This window comes from Triplophysa rosa, linkage group LG15, assembly GCF_024868665.1.
Source record: "Triplophysa rosa linkage group LG15, Trosa_1v2, whole genome shotgun sequence".
Classification (NCBI taxonomy): Eukaryota; Metazoa; Chordata; class Actinopteri; order Cypriniformes; family Nemacheilidae; genus Triplophysa; species Triplophysa rosa.
In genome coordinates this window covers 22,042,064-22,062,784 of record NC_079904.1, presented here as the reverse complement: position 1 = coordinate 22,062,784, position 20,721 = coordinate 22,042,064, and the positions used below count along the sequence as shown (strand labels likewise).

General features: G+C 38.4%; 1 protein-coding gene across 5 annotated transcripts; it reads left to right on the top strand.

The window, feature by feature from the left end:
- Positions 1-463: 463 nt before the first annotated feature.
- On the top strand, positions 464-19,681 carry cep170bb (centrosomal protein 170Bb). Of its 5 annotated transcripts, none has more exons than XM_057353224.1 (20): positions 464-708; positions 2,365-2,479; positions 2,649-2,738; positions 3,719-3,799; positions 4,432-4,488; positions 6,152-6,266; positions 7,626-7,742; positions 7,843-8,343; positions 8,461-9,560; positions 9,942-10,118; positions 10,249-10,366; positions 10,453-12,114; positions 12,219-12,450; positions 12,542-12,701; positions 12,961-12,999; positions 13,741-13,872; positions 15,200-15,288; positions 15,720-15,813; positions 15,902-15,953; positions 16,025-19,681. In XM_057353224.1, exons 2-20 carry the CDS (start codon positions 2,375-2,377, stop codon positions 16,189-16,191), a joined length of 5,088 nt encoding a protein of 1,695 aa, XP_057209207.1. In that variant the 5' UTR covers positions 464-708; positions 2,365-2,374; the 3' UTR covers positions 16,192-19,681. The 5 variants fall into 5 exon arrangements, with proteins under 5 accessions (XP_057209207.1, XP_057209205.1, XP_057209210.1 ...); XM_057353222.1 differs by having other exon boundaries at positions 2,345-2,479; XM_057353225.1 differs by lacking the exon at positions 12,961-12,999 and having other exon boundaries at positions 465-708; positions 2,345-2,479.
- The last annotated feature ends 1,040 nt before the right edge of the window (positions 19,682-20,721 follow it).

The window sequence follows — 20,721 nt, the reverse complement described above, 5'->3', positions numbered from 1 at the left end:
TTGTGTATACTGGTTTTTAATGCGCATTAACAATATTTCCCGCATTACATAATCCAACAATGTTGAATGTTTGTTAATGTTGTTGCCTTAACATTTTTTTCAGTAGATGCCTCTATAGGTTCAGCAAATAGCCTAAATAAAAAGCACGCATACTGATGACGTCATTGGCGTTAGTAATATAGCCTATTTACGAGTTTAACCTTAAAAAATAGTTTAACCCACTGCATATTTCAGCTTGTTAGATACATTCAAAAACAACGAAATGCTACACATGTTGCTGAAATTAAACATACGTGTAATTTGTGTATGTATTATATACTTTTAATGTAAAATAGCTTTTTTAAACCTGTATGTTATGCATGTCATTAATGCAACTATGTACCTCTTTCCAAATTAAACATAAAGAAGCATAACAATAAAATAAGGGTATAATCTCTGGATTGAACAAAACGAGGCAGAACGTTGGCAGACGCTGCTTGCTCGGTTGTGATGCAGTAACCTGCTGTACGTACACATGTCTACTGGTGGCGCTGGACGCAGATGCCGAAGAGGGTGTTGTCTACGTGAAACCACGACACTCATGACAACCAAGGGCATTTAACTGGATATTTAACAGAATACCAGCATATGCTGAAAAGCAAGAGGAAGACGCCGATGGTGCCACCATTTGTTTCTCTACGGCAGACCAGCGCATCTGGAGTGTTGTAGGTGGGTAAGTCGGAGGATGTTTAGCATCATCAGGCAGCTGGGGTGTAGCTAGAGACAGTGCGAGGCCAGATTGCAGCATTTCGTCTATTTAAGACTGTAAAATGTAGCAGAAAATGGTTGTGATATAAAGCAATGTAGCAATAAGCTGTATGATATTGATCCGCGCACGTATAATACTGTGATAATGAATGAGACGAATCATTGATGTGATGTCTCAGCCTCTCTGATCAATATGTGAACGTTTCTTTTTTTCAGCCTATTTGGTTTTCATCGTGTAGGCTGATGTCACATTAATGTGTGATGTACTGTATATATGATATGTCAAATATGTATCTGCGCGACAGCAGCTCGCGCTGCCTCACCAAATCATTTCTGCTCAGATCTGTGTCGCTAATGGTGATGATCATGGAGGTATGGACCAGCTGTATAGGCCCGACTTAATGCAAGGGTATTTTTAGGAATGTTACGCATAACATACACATCCCACCTGCGTTCGGTGTTGTTGCCATAGAACAGTGAAATAACGGATTGCGCGAGAATGGCGTCAGTGATTCATTTTTACGTCGTCTTCTCAATTACGCGTTTCCCTTATTGACAGGAGCTCAAGTAATATGTATATGATCGGCATTTTCATATTTTTGAGAACGTAGGCCTATTCGTTCAAATTATTAGGCTAAGAAGAGCATTTGGTTTTAATAGGGGCCATGCAAACCGGTTTCGAAAGTGTTTTACAGTATGTAGACGTTGTGGCCATATTGCGATACCACATACAGTATTTCCAAAAACAAATATGCTTTCAATGTCTGTAAGCCTCTTAACAGCAAAGCTCATATAAATTATATTGTATATGACCTGCTGCATCACATCCAGAAAACAGAACTACCCCCTTATTTCAAAATCCCCACACACTATGAAATACATAGTGCGACAAATGTATATGAATATGCACATTGAAATAATGCTGTACTTGTTAACATTATATACACTGGTTCTCAAGCTTTTTCGTTGCAAGGCCACCTTTGTGTAGGGTGCATCGCTTTGAAGCCCCCCAAATAGAGACTTATAATCTTAAACTTAAAATGTTAATTAAACCAATAACATATTCAGTTATACAATGCTAAAACGTCAGTTCTTTTGGTTGGTTTGATGGCACCACAAAATCTGTGCCCCCCTGGATCCATCTTGAGCCCCCCCCAGGGGGCCACGGCCCCCAGTTGGAGAACTATTGAGCTAATGCATTAGTTAACATGAACTAAGAATTAATAATACTTCTACTTCTTTATTAATCTTAGTTCATGTTAATTTCAGCATTTAGTAAAACATTTTAAAATCAGAAGTTGTAACTAAAAATCCCAGTGTTTCTATATGTCTAGACTTCATGTCTATTAATGAGTTTAAAACTGTCAGCAAAGATGCACTGGTTTAAGCATCCATTTTGTAAACATATCCACAAACTGAGTTTCACATAAAAAGAACGCATAACTGTTTGTCGATTGTATGTTTGTTGCAGCCCTGCACAAGAATTAAATAATTTGTCCTGTGTGGTCAATATTACTGCATTAAGGACTTCAAGCAGTTGAGTTTACACAGCCAGTGTTCCCTTTTCATTTGAAAGTCTTTTTCATCTATGTCACAGGATGCAACGTGTTTTTTCAGCGAAACAAAGATGAGTGTGACGTCATGGTTCCTGGTGAGCAGCTCTGGTACCCGTCACCGTCTGCCGCGGGAGATGATTTTTGTTGGCCGGGAGGACTGCGAGCTCATGCTCCAGGTAAAAATTTTCCTTGAATGTGAAAAACATCCCTCAACACCTTTGTGAGGGCATCAGCAGCTGTTGCCATAGTTACGGCATTTTGCATGACTGCCTGCAAAGAAGCATGTCTAGGTTTTTAAATCACGTGCTCGATACAAAAACTTCATGTCACATTTTCTTCCTTCAGTCTCGTAGTGTGGATAAACAGCACGCTGTTATCAACTACAATCCTGCCACAGATGAGCACCTGGTCAAGGATCTGGGAAGTTTAAACGGGGTAAGCCTTAAATTCAAATATCGCAATTTTGTCAGTGTAGAGAAATCGGAATATAGTCACAAAAATGTGTGAGCTTTGAGACCACGGTTACATTTTCTGTGAAAAAAGCCTTGATTCTCTCAACTTTGAGAATACACCGTTTCATTCGGATGCCATTGCAGGAGTCAGCCTAAAGATAGTGCTGATGTTTTCACTGCAGTACAGAAGAGATCAATTAACCCTGTAAAGAGACGTAGGATGGGGGCCGAAGAGAGATCTTTCGCTTGAAGCATACTGAAGCATAGCTTTTAGTCCTTTGAAAAAGTGTTTTTTAATCCTGGTCCTGGGAACCCAAAGCATTGGACATTTGAAATGTGTGTATTATCTGAAACACCCAGTTCAGTTTATATAGCTCTTTGATAATGAGTTACTGATGTGACATCACAGTCAAATGCTGTTTTTAATGCACAGCCACTTTGTCTAAATGTACAGTAGATACATTGATTCGTCTTAAAGGGGAAAGTTCACCCAAAAATGCACATTTGGTCATCATTGACTCAAGTTGTTCCAAACATGTAGAAACTTCACTGTTTTGCTATACACAAAGCAAGATATTTCAAAGGATGTTTGTAACCAAACAGTTCTGGGTCACTATTGACTACCATTGTAGGAAATAACACTACTATAGTAAACGGTGCCCCAGAACATTTTGGTTCCCAACATTCTTTAAACGATCTTCTTTTGTGTTTGACAGAACTAAGACTTTTATACATGTTTGGAACAACTTGAGGGTGAGTCAATGATGACCACATGTGCGTTTTTGGGTGAACTGGCCCTTTAACGTTGCAAGATTTCTGTAGCAACAAAATCTACAAAAAAAACACGCTTTTGTCATATGCAATTTTATTCAATTCAAACTGACATTGAATCTTGCATCTGTAGTATTTCAGGTTGTCTATAAAATGCTTACAGTATTGTTTGTGCATTTTTCCCCCTTTCAGACCTTTGTGAATGACCTGAGAATTCCGGATCAAACATATATCACTCTCAAGCTGTCAGACGTTGTTCGGTTTGGATATGATATCCTTTTGCTCGTTGGTAATGTGTGACTAAAATAGTGTGCAGATAACAAACATTACATAGTATACAGTTATAATCTCAAACGCTTTTCAATATTTTGAGTTCAGTTCAGAGCTGCATAGTACAGAGATGTCTAAAATGTCAAACCGTATTTCTGCCATGATTTATGGTTATGCTTTGTTGGCATTGGTTCATTCTTGTAAATTGTATTTCATATCAAACCCCATCAAATGTTACATACTGTAAAAGACTATTATTGTCTAACTGGGCACTTTTTGGCTATAATAAGATATAATGGTGGTAAAAGTACACTGTAAAAAAAATCCATGACATTAAAATTTAATGTCAGCTGGAGCGACAGAAATATACCATAAAATATTTTTTCCTGTAAAATTACAGGATATAAGGATATTTAATAAATGATCTTCAATGTTTTTCTTGTAAATTTGCAGTCTTTTTTATTTAAAAAATACATGAAACATCTGTGAAAAAACAGTACAATGCTGTTTTACATGTGGAAAATATGTAAAAAAAAAAAAAAGAATAGAAAAATTCTGCAAAATTACGTTTTGTTTTACAGTGTATAGTTATATACATTTGCAAAGTGGTGTATTGGGCTTAACTTGGAGCACATTCCCATGTGTATGTTCTTGAGAAAAGTCAACATAAAGTCCCTGAAGAGGCACTTAAGGTATGTTTGCATGTCGTTGTTTGTGTGGTTATGTTCAAACAATTAAATGTTTGTTAATAAGTGTGACTAGTTATTCAGTGTGCCTTGAAGATAAATGATTTGAAATGACTTTTTTGTTGAAAAGGTTATTGAGAGTGATCAATGGCAAACTTGTGTCCCTGTATATTTTATCTGAAATGTTGTCCAGAGAACAAATACTCACTTTTTCTAGTTCAATAGATCCTTCGCCACATTTTTTTACCTTGGATGCACTGTTATTGTAGATCTAATACTGTCAGGTGCGGTGGAGACTGAACCCAAGTGCAGGCAGTAGAAGGGAAAACCAAAAGACTTTATTACAAAACACGAACACAAACACCCTCGATGGGGGAAAAACACGATAAATAATATAAGGCTTCAAACTAATAACCTCCCACAAGGGGAATAAAACAAGCACGATGAATAATCCAAAATAATAAGTCCAACACGAAAAGGGAAAGTCCACAGGAACACAATATCCACAAGAAGACGAATGGGAGAGCACAGAGGAGTAAACAATGTCAAATGAATCGGCCAAGACTGGGGAAAGAACAGGACTATATAAAGGGAACCACTGATGAGGGATAATTATAAAGGGACGGTGAAGGACAGGTGACAAGACTTAACATTAAAGGAGACTAGCGGGAAGATGATGGGACAGGTGAGGGAGATGAAACACTAACGGGAGGCTAACGAGAACAAGGGGGCGGAGCTAAATGAAAGACAGGAGGGCACGCGGCGAAATGTCAAAACAAACCGCCACGTGTCTCCACAGAAGACGAAACACATACACAAGACATGGTACTGTCACGACCCTGTCCACAAGACATGAAAACTCGGAATAGGAAGGACAGGATCCTGACAAATACATAAAATGTACAATATACTGTATGTAAGCAAGAGTAATAAATAATAGGGCTGCATAACGATTAATCGCGACTAATCGTTTGCAGAATAAACGTTTTTGTTTACATAATATATGTTGGTGTACTGCGTATGATAATTGTGTATTTATAAATACATGTACATGCATGTACTGTATATAATTAAGAAATATGTAACTTTTTATATGTTTTATATTTATATATATAATTTATATTATATATAAATATTAAATATATTTTTTCTTAAAATCATGCATCCATGTGTGTGTATTTATAAATACATAATTATCACACACAGTACACCAACATATATTATGTAAACAAAAACTTTTATTCTGCAAACGATTAGTCGCGATTAATCGTTATGCAGCCCTAGAGATGCACCGATACTAAATTTCTCCACCAAAACCGATAGCCGATTTTTGAGATATCTGCCGAGACCGATTCTGAAGTTTAAATGAATATTTCTTTACATTCTGAATGTAATAAATGTATATAATGACTATTAATATTGAACTTCAAACTGGTGATGTTTCTGAATATTTTCTATATATACAGATCACAAATTCATTGCATTTTCCTGTCCTCTTTTGATTGACCCCGATATATCGGCCCTGATCATCGTCTGTTTTTAAACTATGGCTGATAGTTTGAAAAATTGCTTTTATTGGTGGATACTGATTATTGACCGATATATCGGTGCATCTAAAATAATAAATGATTAACATCTATTTCCTTGTTTTGGCGTCCTGTGGTTTTAGCATGAGAAATACACCATTCAGCTGCAGATGGGTCTAAAAGCCACAGAGGGGAAACAACAGCATGTGCAAGAAGAGAAGTCAAAGTTAGAGCGTTCTGAACGCAAAAGTGTCACTGGTGAGTGATGAATAGAGGTAGTAAATGAGCGCCACTTGTAAATGCTCTGTGATATGACATGAAATACATTTAAAAGCGCAGTTTATCTGTGACACTGTGACCTGATGTCTTTGTGGACCCCTCCCAGATCATGGTCAGCTGACAGAGGCTAAACATAATCATCATGCTTTAATCATGGCTGCAAGCACAGCACTCACAACCTGTGATGGGCTTTTACCGCGCACCATATGACCCATTGATCTTTCAGCCTTTTAGCCCAATACTGAATATCTCAAATTCTATAAAACATATACATTTTTTTAAATTCTAAAACCGCTTGTAAAAACGTGCGTTTAAACGATTTTATAAAAAGCAACTAATTATTAGTCATAATATCAACATAACCGTTTGTGTATAAAGTCAATCTACAAAATAGATTTTTATCATTATTGACGAATTACTGATATATTGACCCAATATGAGAAGAATGTCTCGAAGAGCATTTCCAGCGTTATGGATGTGACATTTTCAGTGAAATCTGAATTCTCAGAGAATGTATTCATGACCAATACTGCATATTAAAGTGACCATTCACTTACCTGACTTTAAAAAAACTCTGCTTTAAAAACACACACAAAAAAGGCTTTAAAAACTTTAAGAGAGACTTCACATGGGTATTTAAACCACCAAATATTGAATTCTGAACTGTCAGTATAATGAAAATCTAGATTTTTTTCATCTTAAGGTTGACATTTGCATGGAATTGTCCATTTGTTTGCTTAAACAGCAACTTACGTTCCTTGTTTAATTAGCAACCTAAAAACAGGCAAGAATTTCACCTCATTTCTTTCAAAATTATATTTTGGTTTTCACATTTTAAATGTATTCTCAGAGTTTTGGATCCGCTTGTCTACTATATGTATCTTATTGCATCTGTTGTTTTATAGTAGATGAGATGTCCAAACAGATTACAAAAGTGAAGAACTTTAGAATTGCTGGTAACACTTTACAATAAGGTGCTATTTGTTAACAGTAGTTATTGCATTAGCTAACATTATAGAAAACATGAACAATTTAGTTTTCAGCGTTTATTAATCTTTGTTAATGTTAGTTCATGTCAATACAGCTATTCATGTTAGTTCATGGTGCATTAACTAACATTAATAGTGACAAAGGTTGATTTTAATATTGTATTAGTGAATGCTGAAATGAACATGAAACAACATTAATAAATGCTTTATTAGTGTTACTTCATTTTAGCAATTGCATTAGCTAATTGTTAACAAATAGCACCTTATTGTAAAGTGTTACCGAATTGCTTGCTGAATACACAGTACAAACCCTTTTTTATAATTTCTGTTTTTAAATGTGGCTCATTAGAGGCACCTTCACTCCGGCCCACACCACTGTATGGCCAGCCATCATGGTGGGGAGAAGAGGACTCTGTAAACAAGGGAACACACAATGAAGTACGTCGGTCAGGTGACAACCATTCAGGTAAGCACTTGTCCCTCCTCACACCAACTTCCACATGTTATTCATATGGGCATCTGTCTCAATACCACGATTACAGTTTGGCGTGGGTGTTTGTTGACAGAGGTCACTAAAGAGGGCCCGATGGCTGAGGATGAATTCAACGGTTCCGTTCAGGAGATCCGTGACAACCAGGCCAAGTCAGCCTTCCTGTACAACCGAGAGCACAGCTATTTTGAAATCCCTACAAAAGAGTCCACCGCGCACCCCAAGTCCCCGGCGGGAGACCTGATCGACATCCCAACCAAAGACACCAACGTTCCTCTGACATCCACACCTCCAGTTGTCCAGAGTCATGCTTCTTTCACTATCGAGTTTGATGACTGCATGCCAGGCAAGATTAAAATCAAGGATCACGTAACCAAGTTCTCGTCCCGGCAACGGAGCAAGCAGCAGCCCTCCAGTAAACCTCTGGGAGCCACACCTACAGAGGTTCTGTCAGCTGAGAGCAAAGTAGCGGATTGGCTCGTGCAAAGTGATGTCAGCATGATGTGCAGGCGGACACCTTGTGAGGATGCGTACAGCACCAAAAGTGACTTGGCGATGCACATCAGGACACTCAAAGGTAGGCAGAACAATGCTTCTGTGCGTTCTAGTGAATTTAAAGTAAAAATGTGTCAAAGTATGTTCCACAGTACTATGCTTAAATGTTTGTTTGTACACTTCAACATCTGTCATACAGGTCACCATCATGAAGATGGAACCCAGAGTGATTCAGAAGAACCAGTAATGAAAGACAAACGCAGCAAGTCTCATAATTCGGTGCAATCCCAATCATCAGTACAGTCACAGCAATCGGAGCGGTTAAAGACATCTGAACCGTCTGAATCAGTGCTGTCTCAGCAGTCCATCCCAACGCAGAGATCTTATTACCCTCAGTCAGTCTCACCGCCCAAACACCCTCAAACAAATCTTGAAGAAAGTGAGACCCATCCCGTCCAAGAAGCCTCCTCTCCATCCCAGGCAGAGGTTAAGCCCGTTCACCCTGAGCCACACACCCAACAGGCCTTCATCATTGAGTTCTTTGACGATAACCCTAGAAAGAAGCGGTCGCAGTCCTTCACACACAACTCTGCCCATGCTGACTCCTACTCTGCATTGAAGGCCAAACTAGAAAGACGCAAAGCTCATGGTGAAAGGCCAGCTTCTGTTCACGGGCACATTCCTCCGACGCAGCAGATCACTGTTCCGCTAAAAGGTTCCGGCCATGGAGGTTCACAGAGGTCAAGCTCACTGAAGAGAGATAAGACAGGAGACAGTGGAAGCAGCACGTCTCTTTCGGGGACCTCATCTCGCTCTACACCAACCATCACCATCAAGCCTTTCGGAAGTGTGGGCAAGAAGTCCAAAATAGCTCAAGAATTTGCTGCAGTGTTCCTAAAGGATACAGGAAAAACATCCCCACCTCCCATGTCTGCACCACCTGTAATGTTGTCCCCATCCCACGCTCATTTACCCTCCCCAGTAGAGCCATCTGGACCCTCATCTGTATCCTACCCATCTTCACCGTCTCAGCTGCAGGCATTATCCCAGTCTCTTCTTCCATCGTCTCCTCCGGTCTCTGTGCCTGAAAGGGGTGCAATTTCTAATGCCTCCCCAATCTGCTCGGCCGGGTCATTGGTGCCCCAGTTTTTTCAGCACGGAATCAGCGGTGTGGACACTAAGGGCTCAAGAGTGTTACGAAATGAGGAGGAGGATAGTCTAAGTGATGCTGGTACCTACACGATTGAGACGGAGTCACAAGATAAGGAAGTGGAGGAAGCAAGAAGCATGATTGACCAGGTGACAGCCTTTTATTAAAACAATTGAAATGAGGTTTTAAAGGGGAGTTCATTTGATCTAGCAGTTATTGTGTTATGTTTAAACTAGTGCTGTCAAATCGATTAATCGATTTCAAAATAAATGTTTGTATTTATATAATATATGTGTGACGTGTATATTTACATGTATATATAAATACACAAACATACATGTATACATTTAAGAAAAAATGTTATAATAATCACGAGTAATCGATTTGACAACACTTTTTACACTTTTAACAACAGTTTAAACACTTTCTCTTGTAAATACTGTGGTTACGTGGCAAGTTTATTGCACCTGACTGAACCAACTGAATGCACAGAGCAAAGAAAACGATATCTGGTTTTATCTGGTTTAAAGGTGTTTGGAGTGTTAGATGCGCCAGAATACAGCGGTCAGGCCATTGGAGTTTATAGACCTGTGATTGATGATGGGAAAGATGAGCAGGCATTCTTTGGTCATAGCCATGGTGTGACAGCTGATGTAATGTCGACATCATCACATGGCCATGGGGAGGACCAAGTCAGCTCACAGCAGGTATTGCAATAACAGACTGCCTAGAAAGTAATACCCTCTTTTAAAATGGAAATATTATGCATAGTAAACAATGAATTTGTTACCTCTTACATGTTACAATTATAATTAGCTGTTACTCTTTGTAATTTAGGCACATCCTGATGCAGGAGGACCTAAATGGGTCTCACGCTGGGCCAGCCTGGCGGACACTTACAGTGACTCACAAGGATCCGTGGTCACTCCATCCCAAGGCGTACTTACAGACAGAGGTACATTTAGTGAAATGTTATTTTGCTCTAAGCATGAAAACATTTTATAAATACTAGTAATCATTTTCACTGTTTTGATTTTAAAGATGTCCGAGTGACATTAATGGTAAGTCAAAGCATGGACATCTCTGAATCTGAGGGCAGTCAAGGTTCCAGGACAAGGAGACTACTTCCCCAGGTTCCACCTGGAGAAAAGCTTGAGAACACAACCCCTAGTATCTTGATCCGTCATGAGACGCACATGGACCATGAGCCACCAGAGAGGGGTACCAGAGCACCACAGCAGCAGGACTGCACTCACAGGCTATGTGTTCAAGATGATTTAGAGCCGGATAGTCTGAGTGACACCAGCCGTTCAGATGACAGCTCTATCCTCGATAGGAGTGGAAGAAGTCAAGGAAAGAAAGGAACGGTAGCACACTCGCCATCTGAAGGTGCAAATCATTCCAAAACCTTAGAAATGCCTGCGCCCACTCCCACTCCCAAACCCACATCATTTTATATTGGCTCTGAAGATGGTTCATACAGGTCGGAGGCATCTAGAAGTCCTGTTCTTTCACAGTCCGAAAGAGACACTTCTCCCAAAATGCCTCCGACCACTGTTTTGATACGACATCTGAGTGGCCATGAGCCTAAGCGACCGGTGAAGCCCAACTCGTCAGCCCCAAATCTTCAGACCCATGACAGAGATACTGTGCCCACCAAAGAGACCTCTACCTCCTTTGTTCGACAGGAGAGTTTTACCAAAGATAGGCCAAGTGACATCATCCAAGTCAAGAAGCTGCCACATATTTCCAGTCACCCCGCTTTGAGAAGCCTGGATTCAGGAGAACCTGTCCGAGATACGTCACTCTTTTTTAAGGAAGCAGAAAGATCACCGGAAGAGAATTTACCTCGACGATCCAGAAAGGGAAGCACTCCTGCACAAGACGACTCTCTCTCTGGTGAATCAGATGTTGACACTGCCAGTACTGTAAGCATGGTCAGCAGTAAAAATGCCCCTGTCAGTGCACCTAAGAAGCGCGCCGCTTCAAATGAAAAACGCAAGGATAAAGCGTCTACCAGTGCACATGACAAAGGCAGACAACCCACGGCCCGCGAGCGACTGTCAGAAAAACGCAAAACTCATTCCTCTGCAGACAAAGCTGAAACCAGCAAAGCTGAACAAGCTCGTCGCCTTCAACTTCGTCGCAGTGCTGGTAACCGTGGTTCCTTAGATCTTTCGGAGAATCAGCATGGTCAACAGCATTCTGATCATGAGTCAAGTTCAAGGCCCAATGGTCGCAAGAAACTCACGACACCCTTGCAAAAGGAGGACCCCAATAAAGTGGCGAAAGGCAACCATCAGGTGTTGACCCGATCCAATAGCCTTTCAGCCCCGAGACCAACTCGTGCCTCCATGCTCCGTCGAGCCCGGCTGGGTGACGCGTCTGACAATGAGGGGGCAGAGACAGACCGTGCATCCCAGAGCTCCGACCACACCAAGACTCCTAACGAAGGAAAGAAACTCTCGAGGCTCGACATTCTTGCCATGCCTCGGAAGCGGACTGGGTCCTTCACTGTTCCGAGTGACAACGAGTCTACTTCAAGCAAGCATGGAAATTCTAACCGTCCTGCTGAGGCAAGCAGTGCGAAAAAAGGAGCATCGGGTGAGGTGAGACAGACTGCTGGGAAAGGAGCTTCATTAACAGGAAAGCACTCCTCTGCTCGTACCCGTTCTAACCAGGTTAAACACAGTAGCACCGCTGGTAAGTGTCACAAGATTTCTTAATGGTTTAAAATATGAAATTGCCCATGTTTCATTTCACTCCAATCTTTATTGTTTTTATGTTTATTGTTATTTAAACACAAGGTTCCCATCGCAGACAAAAGGATTCAAACTATTCCTCTACCTCAGAGGAGGAGTTTGAGACTAACTCCAACTCTAAACACAAACGCTCCCACTCCTCGGCGGCAACTCAGACTCAGACACCAAAGAAGAGCATTCAAATGAGGCTAAAAAGTGTCTCTTTGGAAACAGAAGAGGATGAAGCTCAGAACGAACACTTCCAGAACTGGACTAATCATAGTGCAGAGATTGCCAGGTTATCTGATTTAACTGTTGTTGTGATGCTGTCATTGCTAATGATTTAGAATTATGAATAAAATTGATGACCTCATCCTTATTCATGCCAGGCTGAGTCAAGACCTGGCCAAAGATCTTGCCATCCTTGCACGTGAAATCCATGATGTAGCAGGGGATGGTGACTCCCAGACATCATCAGGCATGGGAACTACCACCTCCCCAGGCTCCATGCCCAATACCCCTGCATCCAATATCTCAACCAGAGAGGAGGTGGGCCTGAAAGATTTTTGTTTGTTTCTTTTGAACATATCTCATCATATACATTGACCCATTCCAACAAATCTTATATTCTCGTTGTAACCTTATAATGAGGTGATGAAGTGAATTGTGGAAAAGTCCTGAAGGTGCCATAGACCAGGAGCATAGAGTGATACTATATTAAACCTCATGAATATTTTGTTTCAAGTTAACAAGTTTCCTTTTGCATACATCTTGCATACATTTGTTATATTTTATGTCTTCTGTGCAGAGACCATATCCATCATTACAGAGGTTCCTGTCACCTCAGGTGCTAAGTTCATCACTCATTATCACCAAGTGGTGTTCAAACGTGAAGGGATAGTTCACCCAAAAATGAACATTCTTATGTCATGTACGTACCCTCATGTCGTTCCAAACCTTTGTGACTTGAGTCCGCAGAACACCAAAGAAGATATTTTGAAGAATGTTGCATTGGCCCACATTGACTTCTATGGACACAAAACCACTGATACATTGACTTCTATGGACACAAAACCACTGATACATTTCTAAAAAAAATCTTCTTTTGTGTTCCACAGAAAAAAGAAATTCATTACAGGTTTTAAACAACATGAAGGCGAATAAATGATGACAGATTTTTCATTTTGAGTGAATAACCCCTTTAAAACACTTTGAGACAATGTACTAACAGCTGTCAGATGTCCACCTCGGGAACCTGTTGTCGATGATTTATTTGCATGAAGGAATTACCAAATGCATGGAAAAGCACTCTTAAACTCACACTCAAGGCTGTATGTTCACAGGTTATGAAGACGCATTTTCCAATTACATCTCAAAGGAAGGGTCAAAATTGCTATGCTGACTGTGAACATAGAGCCCTTCTCTATTCACAATGAATTTGCATGATCGTACAGTTGAATCTCTCTGAAGCTAAATTCACAGTAATCTGTGAGCTCAGAGGTTTGTGTCTCCTAACATCAAATCTCCTAGCCGTTGTCATGTCCACATTTTCTTACTTGGTGCTTTTCCATCCCTGATTAATCCGCAGCTGGTACAGCACATACCCGAGGCAAGTCTGAACTATCAAAAGCTTCCACCAGGCTCAACTAGTCCAGTAGACCAGGATTCAAATATGAACGACCATGACAGTTCCAGACGGCGTCCCTGGAACCGTGAAGAGGTCAAATTTGGTTGAATCCTTTCCTTATCACACTAATAAATAGGGCCCTATGAAATCCGTTTTATTTTTTCAAATTCCATTTTTTCTGTTCAATTTTCTTTATTCTGCGTGGATTCTTTTTTAATAGCCTAATATTTCATATTTAAATATTTTAGTAATATAATATGTTTTAGTAATATATTTTGCCCACATGAAAAATACTTTAAAAATACTGGGTTATAAAATACCCAGATAGTACAGTGTTTGAACCTTATGGACAAAATCCATAAAAGATAAGGCAGAATGCACAACTATGTTAATATAAAACAGAATCTTATCTGTACATTTTCTGTTTTACTTTAGTTTTTTCTTAAGTTTACTTGCATTTAAAAAGTAATTTTTTATATAATTTTACCTACGCATTAACTTTCATTTACTGAGGTGAATAATATAGTATAGACGATTTCATCGGATGTACAAGCCTGGCTCAACGTTAACTTCTGTTATGTATATTTATTTTATATTAAATGTATAAATATATTACTATTAATTGATATAGTTTTTTATTGTATATTAATTGTATTAAATTTAAACTCACATAACGTTTATGTTGTTGCCGCTGAAACGGTCTACATTATACATTTTTTTTCACATGGGTGTATCATAATTTGTTCAAGCTAACCAGACTTTTATTTTGACGGCTCGCTGCAAGTCCTTTTCAGTGCGTGTTTGACAGCAGCTTTTCTCAAATGAAAGGGGGGAATGCCAGTGAAGTAAACGTTTAGCGTGAGAGATGCAGTTTATGTGAGACACAGAAGCTAAAAAATCCAAGAGCGTCACATTTGGAGTATGCGAAACTGCTCCACTCTTTTATTTAGAGACATGCAGAACAAGCACATTACATATTTAAACCGCAGTTTGAATAATTATTGACCACAATTTGAATGTAAAGCCGGCTCGGCTTTCTTGTAAAACATATACTGTATATAAAATTTGCCAAATTTCGTTTTTAAGCCTGGATTCTGCAATTTGTCAGACTTTTCCAATCTGCATAGCGGAAATCATAGGACCCTAAATAAACTGAATCACTTACGGTATAGCTTACAGTACGTAAACTGCAAAAAATATATATATTTTCATGGTTTGTCTTGTCTTCAAGTAAAAATATCAAAACACCTTAGGAAAAGTTTTCTTTACCAAAAACAGTTCTTTGTAAAAGTATTTACTTGAAAACGAGACAAAAATACTGATTAAAATGAGTATTTGCAGTGTAACCTCTCATCCTGTGCAGATAACCTACGGTTGCATGATTTTTCATTTTAATCGATGTTTTTTTTTTAAATCGCAGGTCATTCTGGACAATCTAATGTTGAACCCCGTGTCGCAGCTCTCACAGGCTATCAGAGAGAACACGGAGCAACTCGCAGAGAAAATGAAGTAGGCGCTTTACAGTACATTGACCTTGTGCTCACTCTGCTATTAAAGGGATAGTTCACCCAAAAATAAAAATTCTGTCATCATTTACAGTCATGTCATTCAAAACCTGTGAATGACTCTTTCTTCTGTGGAACACAAAAGAAGATATTTTGAGAAATGACAATGGGGATCAGTGTTGTTTGTTTACCAACGATTTTTTAAATATCTTCTGTGTTCTGCAGAAGAAAGAAAGTTGGTTTAGAATGACGTGAGGGTGAAAAAATGATGAAACAAATTTCATTTTTGGGTGAACTATCTCTTTAAGTAAAAGGATAGAGGGATAAAGGTTACAATCAGCTTTTTTTCAACTGCCTTGAAGCGTGTGAAAAAATGATTAAATGTGACTATTATGTCAAAGAACTGAACCCACAGTATTTCTTCGTCTGTTTTAGAGTTATGTTTCATAACAAGACAGATGTGTGGGAAGAAATAGAGGCAAAAATCAATGCTGAAAATGAGGTTCCCATCCTTAAGACATCCAACAAGGTATACAACAGGCAATTTTAAGCAACCAAACATTTACTGAAGACACGTTTGTTGGTTCTGTATTATATTTTTACATCCTTGTATGCAGGAAATCTCCTCTATTCTCCAGGAACTGAGAAGAGTCCAGCGACAACTTGAGGGTGAGATATTTTGATATTACTGTTTGTGGGCCATATTCTGGGGTTATAATAACTATTTTATCATGTTTTAGTGATCAACACTATTGTTGAACCTGGAGGAACCCTCAGAATTCCCTCTGTGGCAACTTCTCCAGGGGGAAAGACCAAATCTTCTTCCAAGGAGTTTACCAGCCCCTCTTCTACTAATGCCAATGCAAGTGTAAAGCGAGGTGCCCGCGGGTCTGAGGGAGGCCGATAAGGAGTTTAAGCGTTGTTATAACGAATGCACATCTTTTTAAAGCCTGCCATCTTCACAGCGTCTTTGTTACAGTATTGTGAGAGGATTTGTGGTGCAAATATACGTCACGTGCTTTCTATAAGACACCGTCGCGGCACAAGCTAAAAGTAGGCAACACTGTATTTACAACAATTGTAACCCGTGGCTTGCTTAGACCGTTGTTCTGTATACCATGGCTGAATGAATGAGTGGGTGCTGTGTCACAGTTTTCCTGTGCCATGTCTGTTTTAATTGTTTAAAAACCTTTGTAGCATTTTCTTAAAGTACCAACTCCGACATTATGTGCACTTGGCTGCTACTGATTCACAGCATGAAGAAAACACCGCCCTTAAATGCTTACCTTGTGAAATTTGACTGAATTTGTCAAGGGCACAGCACTTTGCAAAAACAAGCCCTTTAACCATTATTTTAAGTGGGGAATGTTGTGAAAGATTAGCACACTGCAAAAAAATGAATTTCTTACTTATTAGTTTTGTCTTGTTTTTAAGAACAAACATATGCACATTCTTAACCTTCCTGTTATGTTTGGTGTTGGTAAATGCTAAGTAAAGTGCGTGTAAAGAATGAAATAACAATTCAAATTTAAGTCATTCATTGTGTATTAAAACATTTGTGGGATCAATATAACCTCAAATAATTAATCATAGCTCAAATTTGCACATAGGATGGTTTAATCAAGATAGATTTACTTGAGAAGCTAAATGACTTAAGATATTAAATAATATTCAATTATATATATATATACACACTGTATACTGTATATAGCCTACTGTGTGTGTATATCCATGGGGGAAAAAAGGTTGATTTTCAGTCATTTTTTTATAGTTGTGTGTTTAAGAGTAATCATAATTTTGGTTTCATTTTGTTAACAAGAGACGGTATTTCTACCAAATTACAAATGAAAATATTGGGTTTTTTTGCAGAATATTGGGACAAACTGGCAAACAAAATATGAACAAGTTCTTATTAAAACAAGTTATTTTAGTTTACCAGAGTTCAAATTTTGAAACGTTTCTGTTCATTATTGGAAAACCATAAACTAAATTAAAAAATGAAATGTAGCCTCAAAAATAAACAATGAAATAAGTTTATAGTAGGGATGTAACGATTCACCGTGAGCCGTTTGAAAATCGGTTATAACGAGTGACGATTCAAATCGGTTGAGGCTTGAACTGAATCGCAATACATTTTTTGAACAGCAGGGGCCGCTATTTTCACTGCAAACCTAAACGTGGACATGCTGATATTTCTTAAATGCAAAAAAATCCAAGAAAATCTCAGAAAGTATTAGTTTGTTTATATTAAAGAGACTTTTTCTATTATTAATTTGTTATAAAATTGCAGTTTAGTTTTGTTATTTGAAATAAAACATTATTTTATTATACAAAGAAACGTGAAGCATTTAAGAAATAATGCAAGGGAAGTTGTTCATTTCTAATTTGTTTCAACTCATTTTGTAAAAATAAATCGTGAATAAATCGCATCGTGAGATCAGAATCGTGACTCGCATCGCATCGTGAGCTGAGTGAATCGTTACATCCCTAGTTTATAGCACTAAAATTATTATAATAAACAAAAACTGAAATAAAACTAAAATAAAAATTAATTAATCTTATTTTACAGACGAAAACATACACCAAAATTGCTAAAACTTTAAGCTAAAAATAAAAGCAAATTTAAAATATGAATAAAACTTAAATCAAAACTATAATAACTGAATGTTTTTATTTTAGAATCAGTTCGAAAAGGAGTATATGATGGAATGTTTTTTTCACGCCGCTATATATTTAAAACTTAATATCTTAAGTAATTTTGCTTCTGCAGTAAATGTATCTTACAGTAAGAATATTTGGATATTTGTACTGGAACACAAGACAAAATACTGTGTAAGAAATGATTTCTTTGCATTGTCTCTAATGTGCCTCTGAGCATATGGCCACTACAGTATATTGCTGAATTCCAGTACCGTTCGTACACAAGTTAAAGTAATGTTAAAATCTAATCAACCTTTCGCAGATTGTTTAAATGGGCTATGAGTGTATTGTAAAAATTGTTAGGCGATTTAACAGGTCAGTGAACAGAATTTGTTTGAACGTTCTCCCATCACTGACATAATTCTGGTGTGTGTTGATGTGTGTTGAGAGTGATTTATCCTGTGATGCTGTGGAGTGTTGTTGCTGTGTGTTACAGGTAAATAACGGGTTCCCTTCACCCTGCAAGATTATACTGTATGCTGTTATGATTGTATGCAACAAAGTGATTGTTGTTATTCATTTTCAATCACAAAGAGCTATTTTTGGGTTTGATTGTTGCCCTGCTTCACTCGAAGGAACAAAAAAACACAACTGGATGTTATCAGCTAGCGCTGTCTTGTTTGTATTTCAGTCCTTTATGCTTTAGATTTTGTGAATGTTTTGCAAGTATCAGAGTGGTCAACGTTTAACCAGTGAAAAAGATTTATGTTGCACTAAATAGTGTTATTTAGGGAATTTGAAATATCAGCAACAGTTTTCGTGACGTTAGTTTGAGCGCAGTAAATACACGCCACCGGTAGGCCTACCACGGTAATACAGATAAGGAGGGCACAAAAAGATACACTGCGTCACAAAATGCAGTTGAAAACATCTTTCTGTCCACCAGGGTCCCATCAACAACACATTATTTCTCAGAATCAATCTGCACTATATGTTAGTATTGTAAAAAAAACTGCTTCTTCTCAGTAATTGTGACCTTTCATAACAGCACTTTTTATGTAGTACTGTTCAACATGAGATTGAAGAGTCTGTGCAATCCTATTATCTCAGCTAAATATCTGCACTAAGAAATGATTGTATACTATATATATTTTGTTTTTAGCAGTTGCTTTAGTTTTGGCTGGGTGTTCGGATTGGTTCAATGTGTGTGTAAACTGCAAACGAAAGACTTGTTTTATGAATACTGCATGTCTGTCATATGTAATGAAGGCGGGTCAAGACTAAGACATGTTTACCGGCTGTGTGTTTGTTTATGTAAAGAGCGGTACGTTGACATTTATAAGGCCTAGTAAATACAGAAACAAATAGGTCGACAGTGCAAATGTGAGTTTTGTGCAGGCGCACCATGCTCTCCGTATGTATCTCTGCAGTTATTGTACAGTTTTCTTTGCATCGTCATCAGTATCAGGCCTGTAAATTCATTGCCAGCATCTATCTGATGTATCTATATTCAAAGGTTTTCATCTTGTACATCTCATCTCGTTTTTCTCATTTCTATACTGTTTAAAACACTTTAAAGGTTTGCGTACAGCTGAAAATCCAAATCCAACTGATTTTGCTGAACACTGTTTATTTGCATTTTTTATTTTTTTACGTGTAGTTGCTTTTATTAATAAACTACAGAATGTCTTATGTAAATCAATGCACCATACAAAGTGTATTACATTTTTCATCACATTTGTAATAAATTGATTTGAGCCATAAACTCCCTTTTTGGAAGATTTTTTTTCAAAGGGAAAGCCACACAAAAACACGAATTTCACGTTTTTTTTTCAAGTGTGACCGCATCTGTCATGTGGCTTTACTGTAAGGACAATGCTCCAGGCACATCAGGGTACCTACCAAAAACCAGGGACCTGATCAGAATCGCTTACAAACTGACAATTCTGGGCCATCATTGACTACCATAGAAGAAAAAAATATTGAATCTTTTTTTTTGTTCTGTTGAAGACAAAAGAAGATATTTTGAAGGATGTAGGAAAGCAAAAAAAAAAAACGTTTGGGGCACCATTCACTACCATTTATTTTTACAAAGAAACGTATACAGTTTTGGAACAATTAAACAGAATTTTCATTTTGCGTGAACTATCCCTTTAATTTTTATCCTGGGGACGCCACAATTGTGTGGTGCTGTTTCCTCATCGTTTGTAATTACTGTACAGCAATACAGCATCTAATCTTTCTACAACCAGTTAAAGGTGGGGTGGTTGATTTGGAAAGGTGCTAACTTTAACCTGCTAGCACTGAAATTATAATCTCACCCTCTATGTGATTCGCCGTCCAAAGCCACGCCTCCTCAAAACACATGAATGTATTTTGTGTACCAAACATGGTATCATCTTTCAGACCCTTTGCCTGCCGGAGCTGTCTCCATCGTGTAAAAGCTGAACCGATGTTAATTCCAGTTTTTCCTCTTTCATGATCCAGACGTTTTTTCGTCACTGCTTTTTCAAAAACGTTCCTTTTGTAGATTTACTTGTTGTCTGTTCCGCAGGAAAGTTTAATTTTTGCTGATTGTCCGCCATTCTCCCTACATTGACGCAGCGGACGTGAGCGCGCTGATGACGTATGATGTCTGCGTGAACAGGGTGCGCAGTGGTATGCAAAATACGTTGGCTGAAAATGTACACATGACCAGTCACAGCATTCGGCCAGAACGTTTTGATTGGGCGAACGTTTTTTGGTCCTACGCCTTTCACAGACGATAAATAATTATAAAAATATTATTTGACCACTA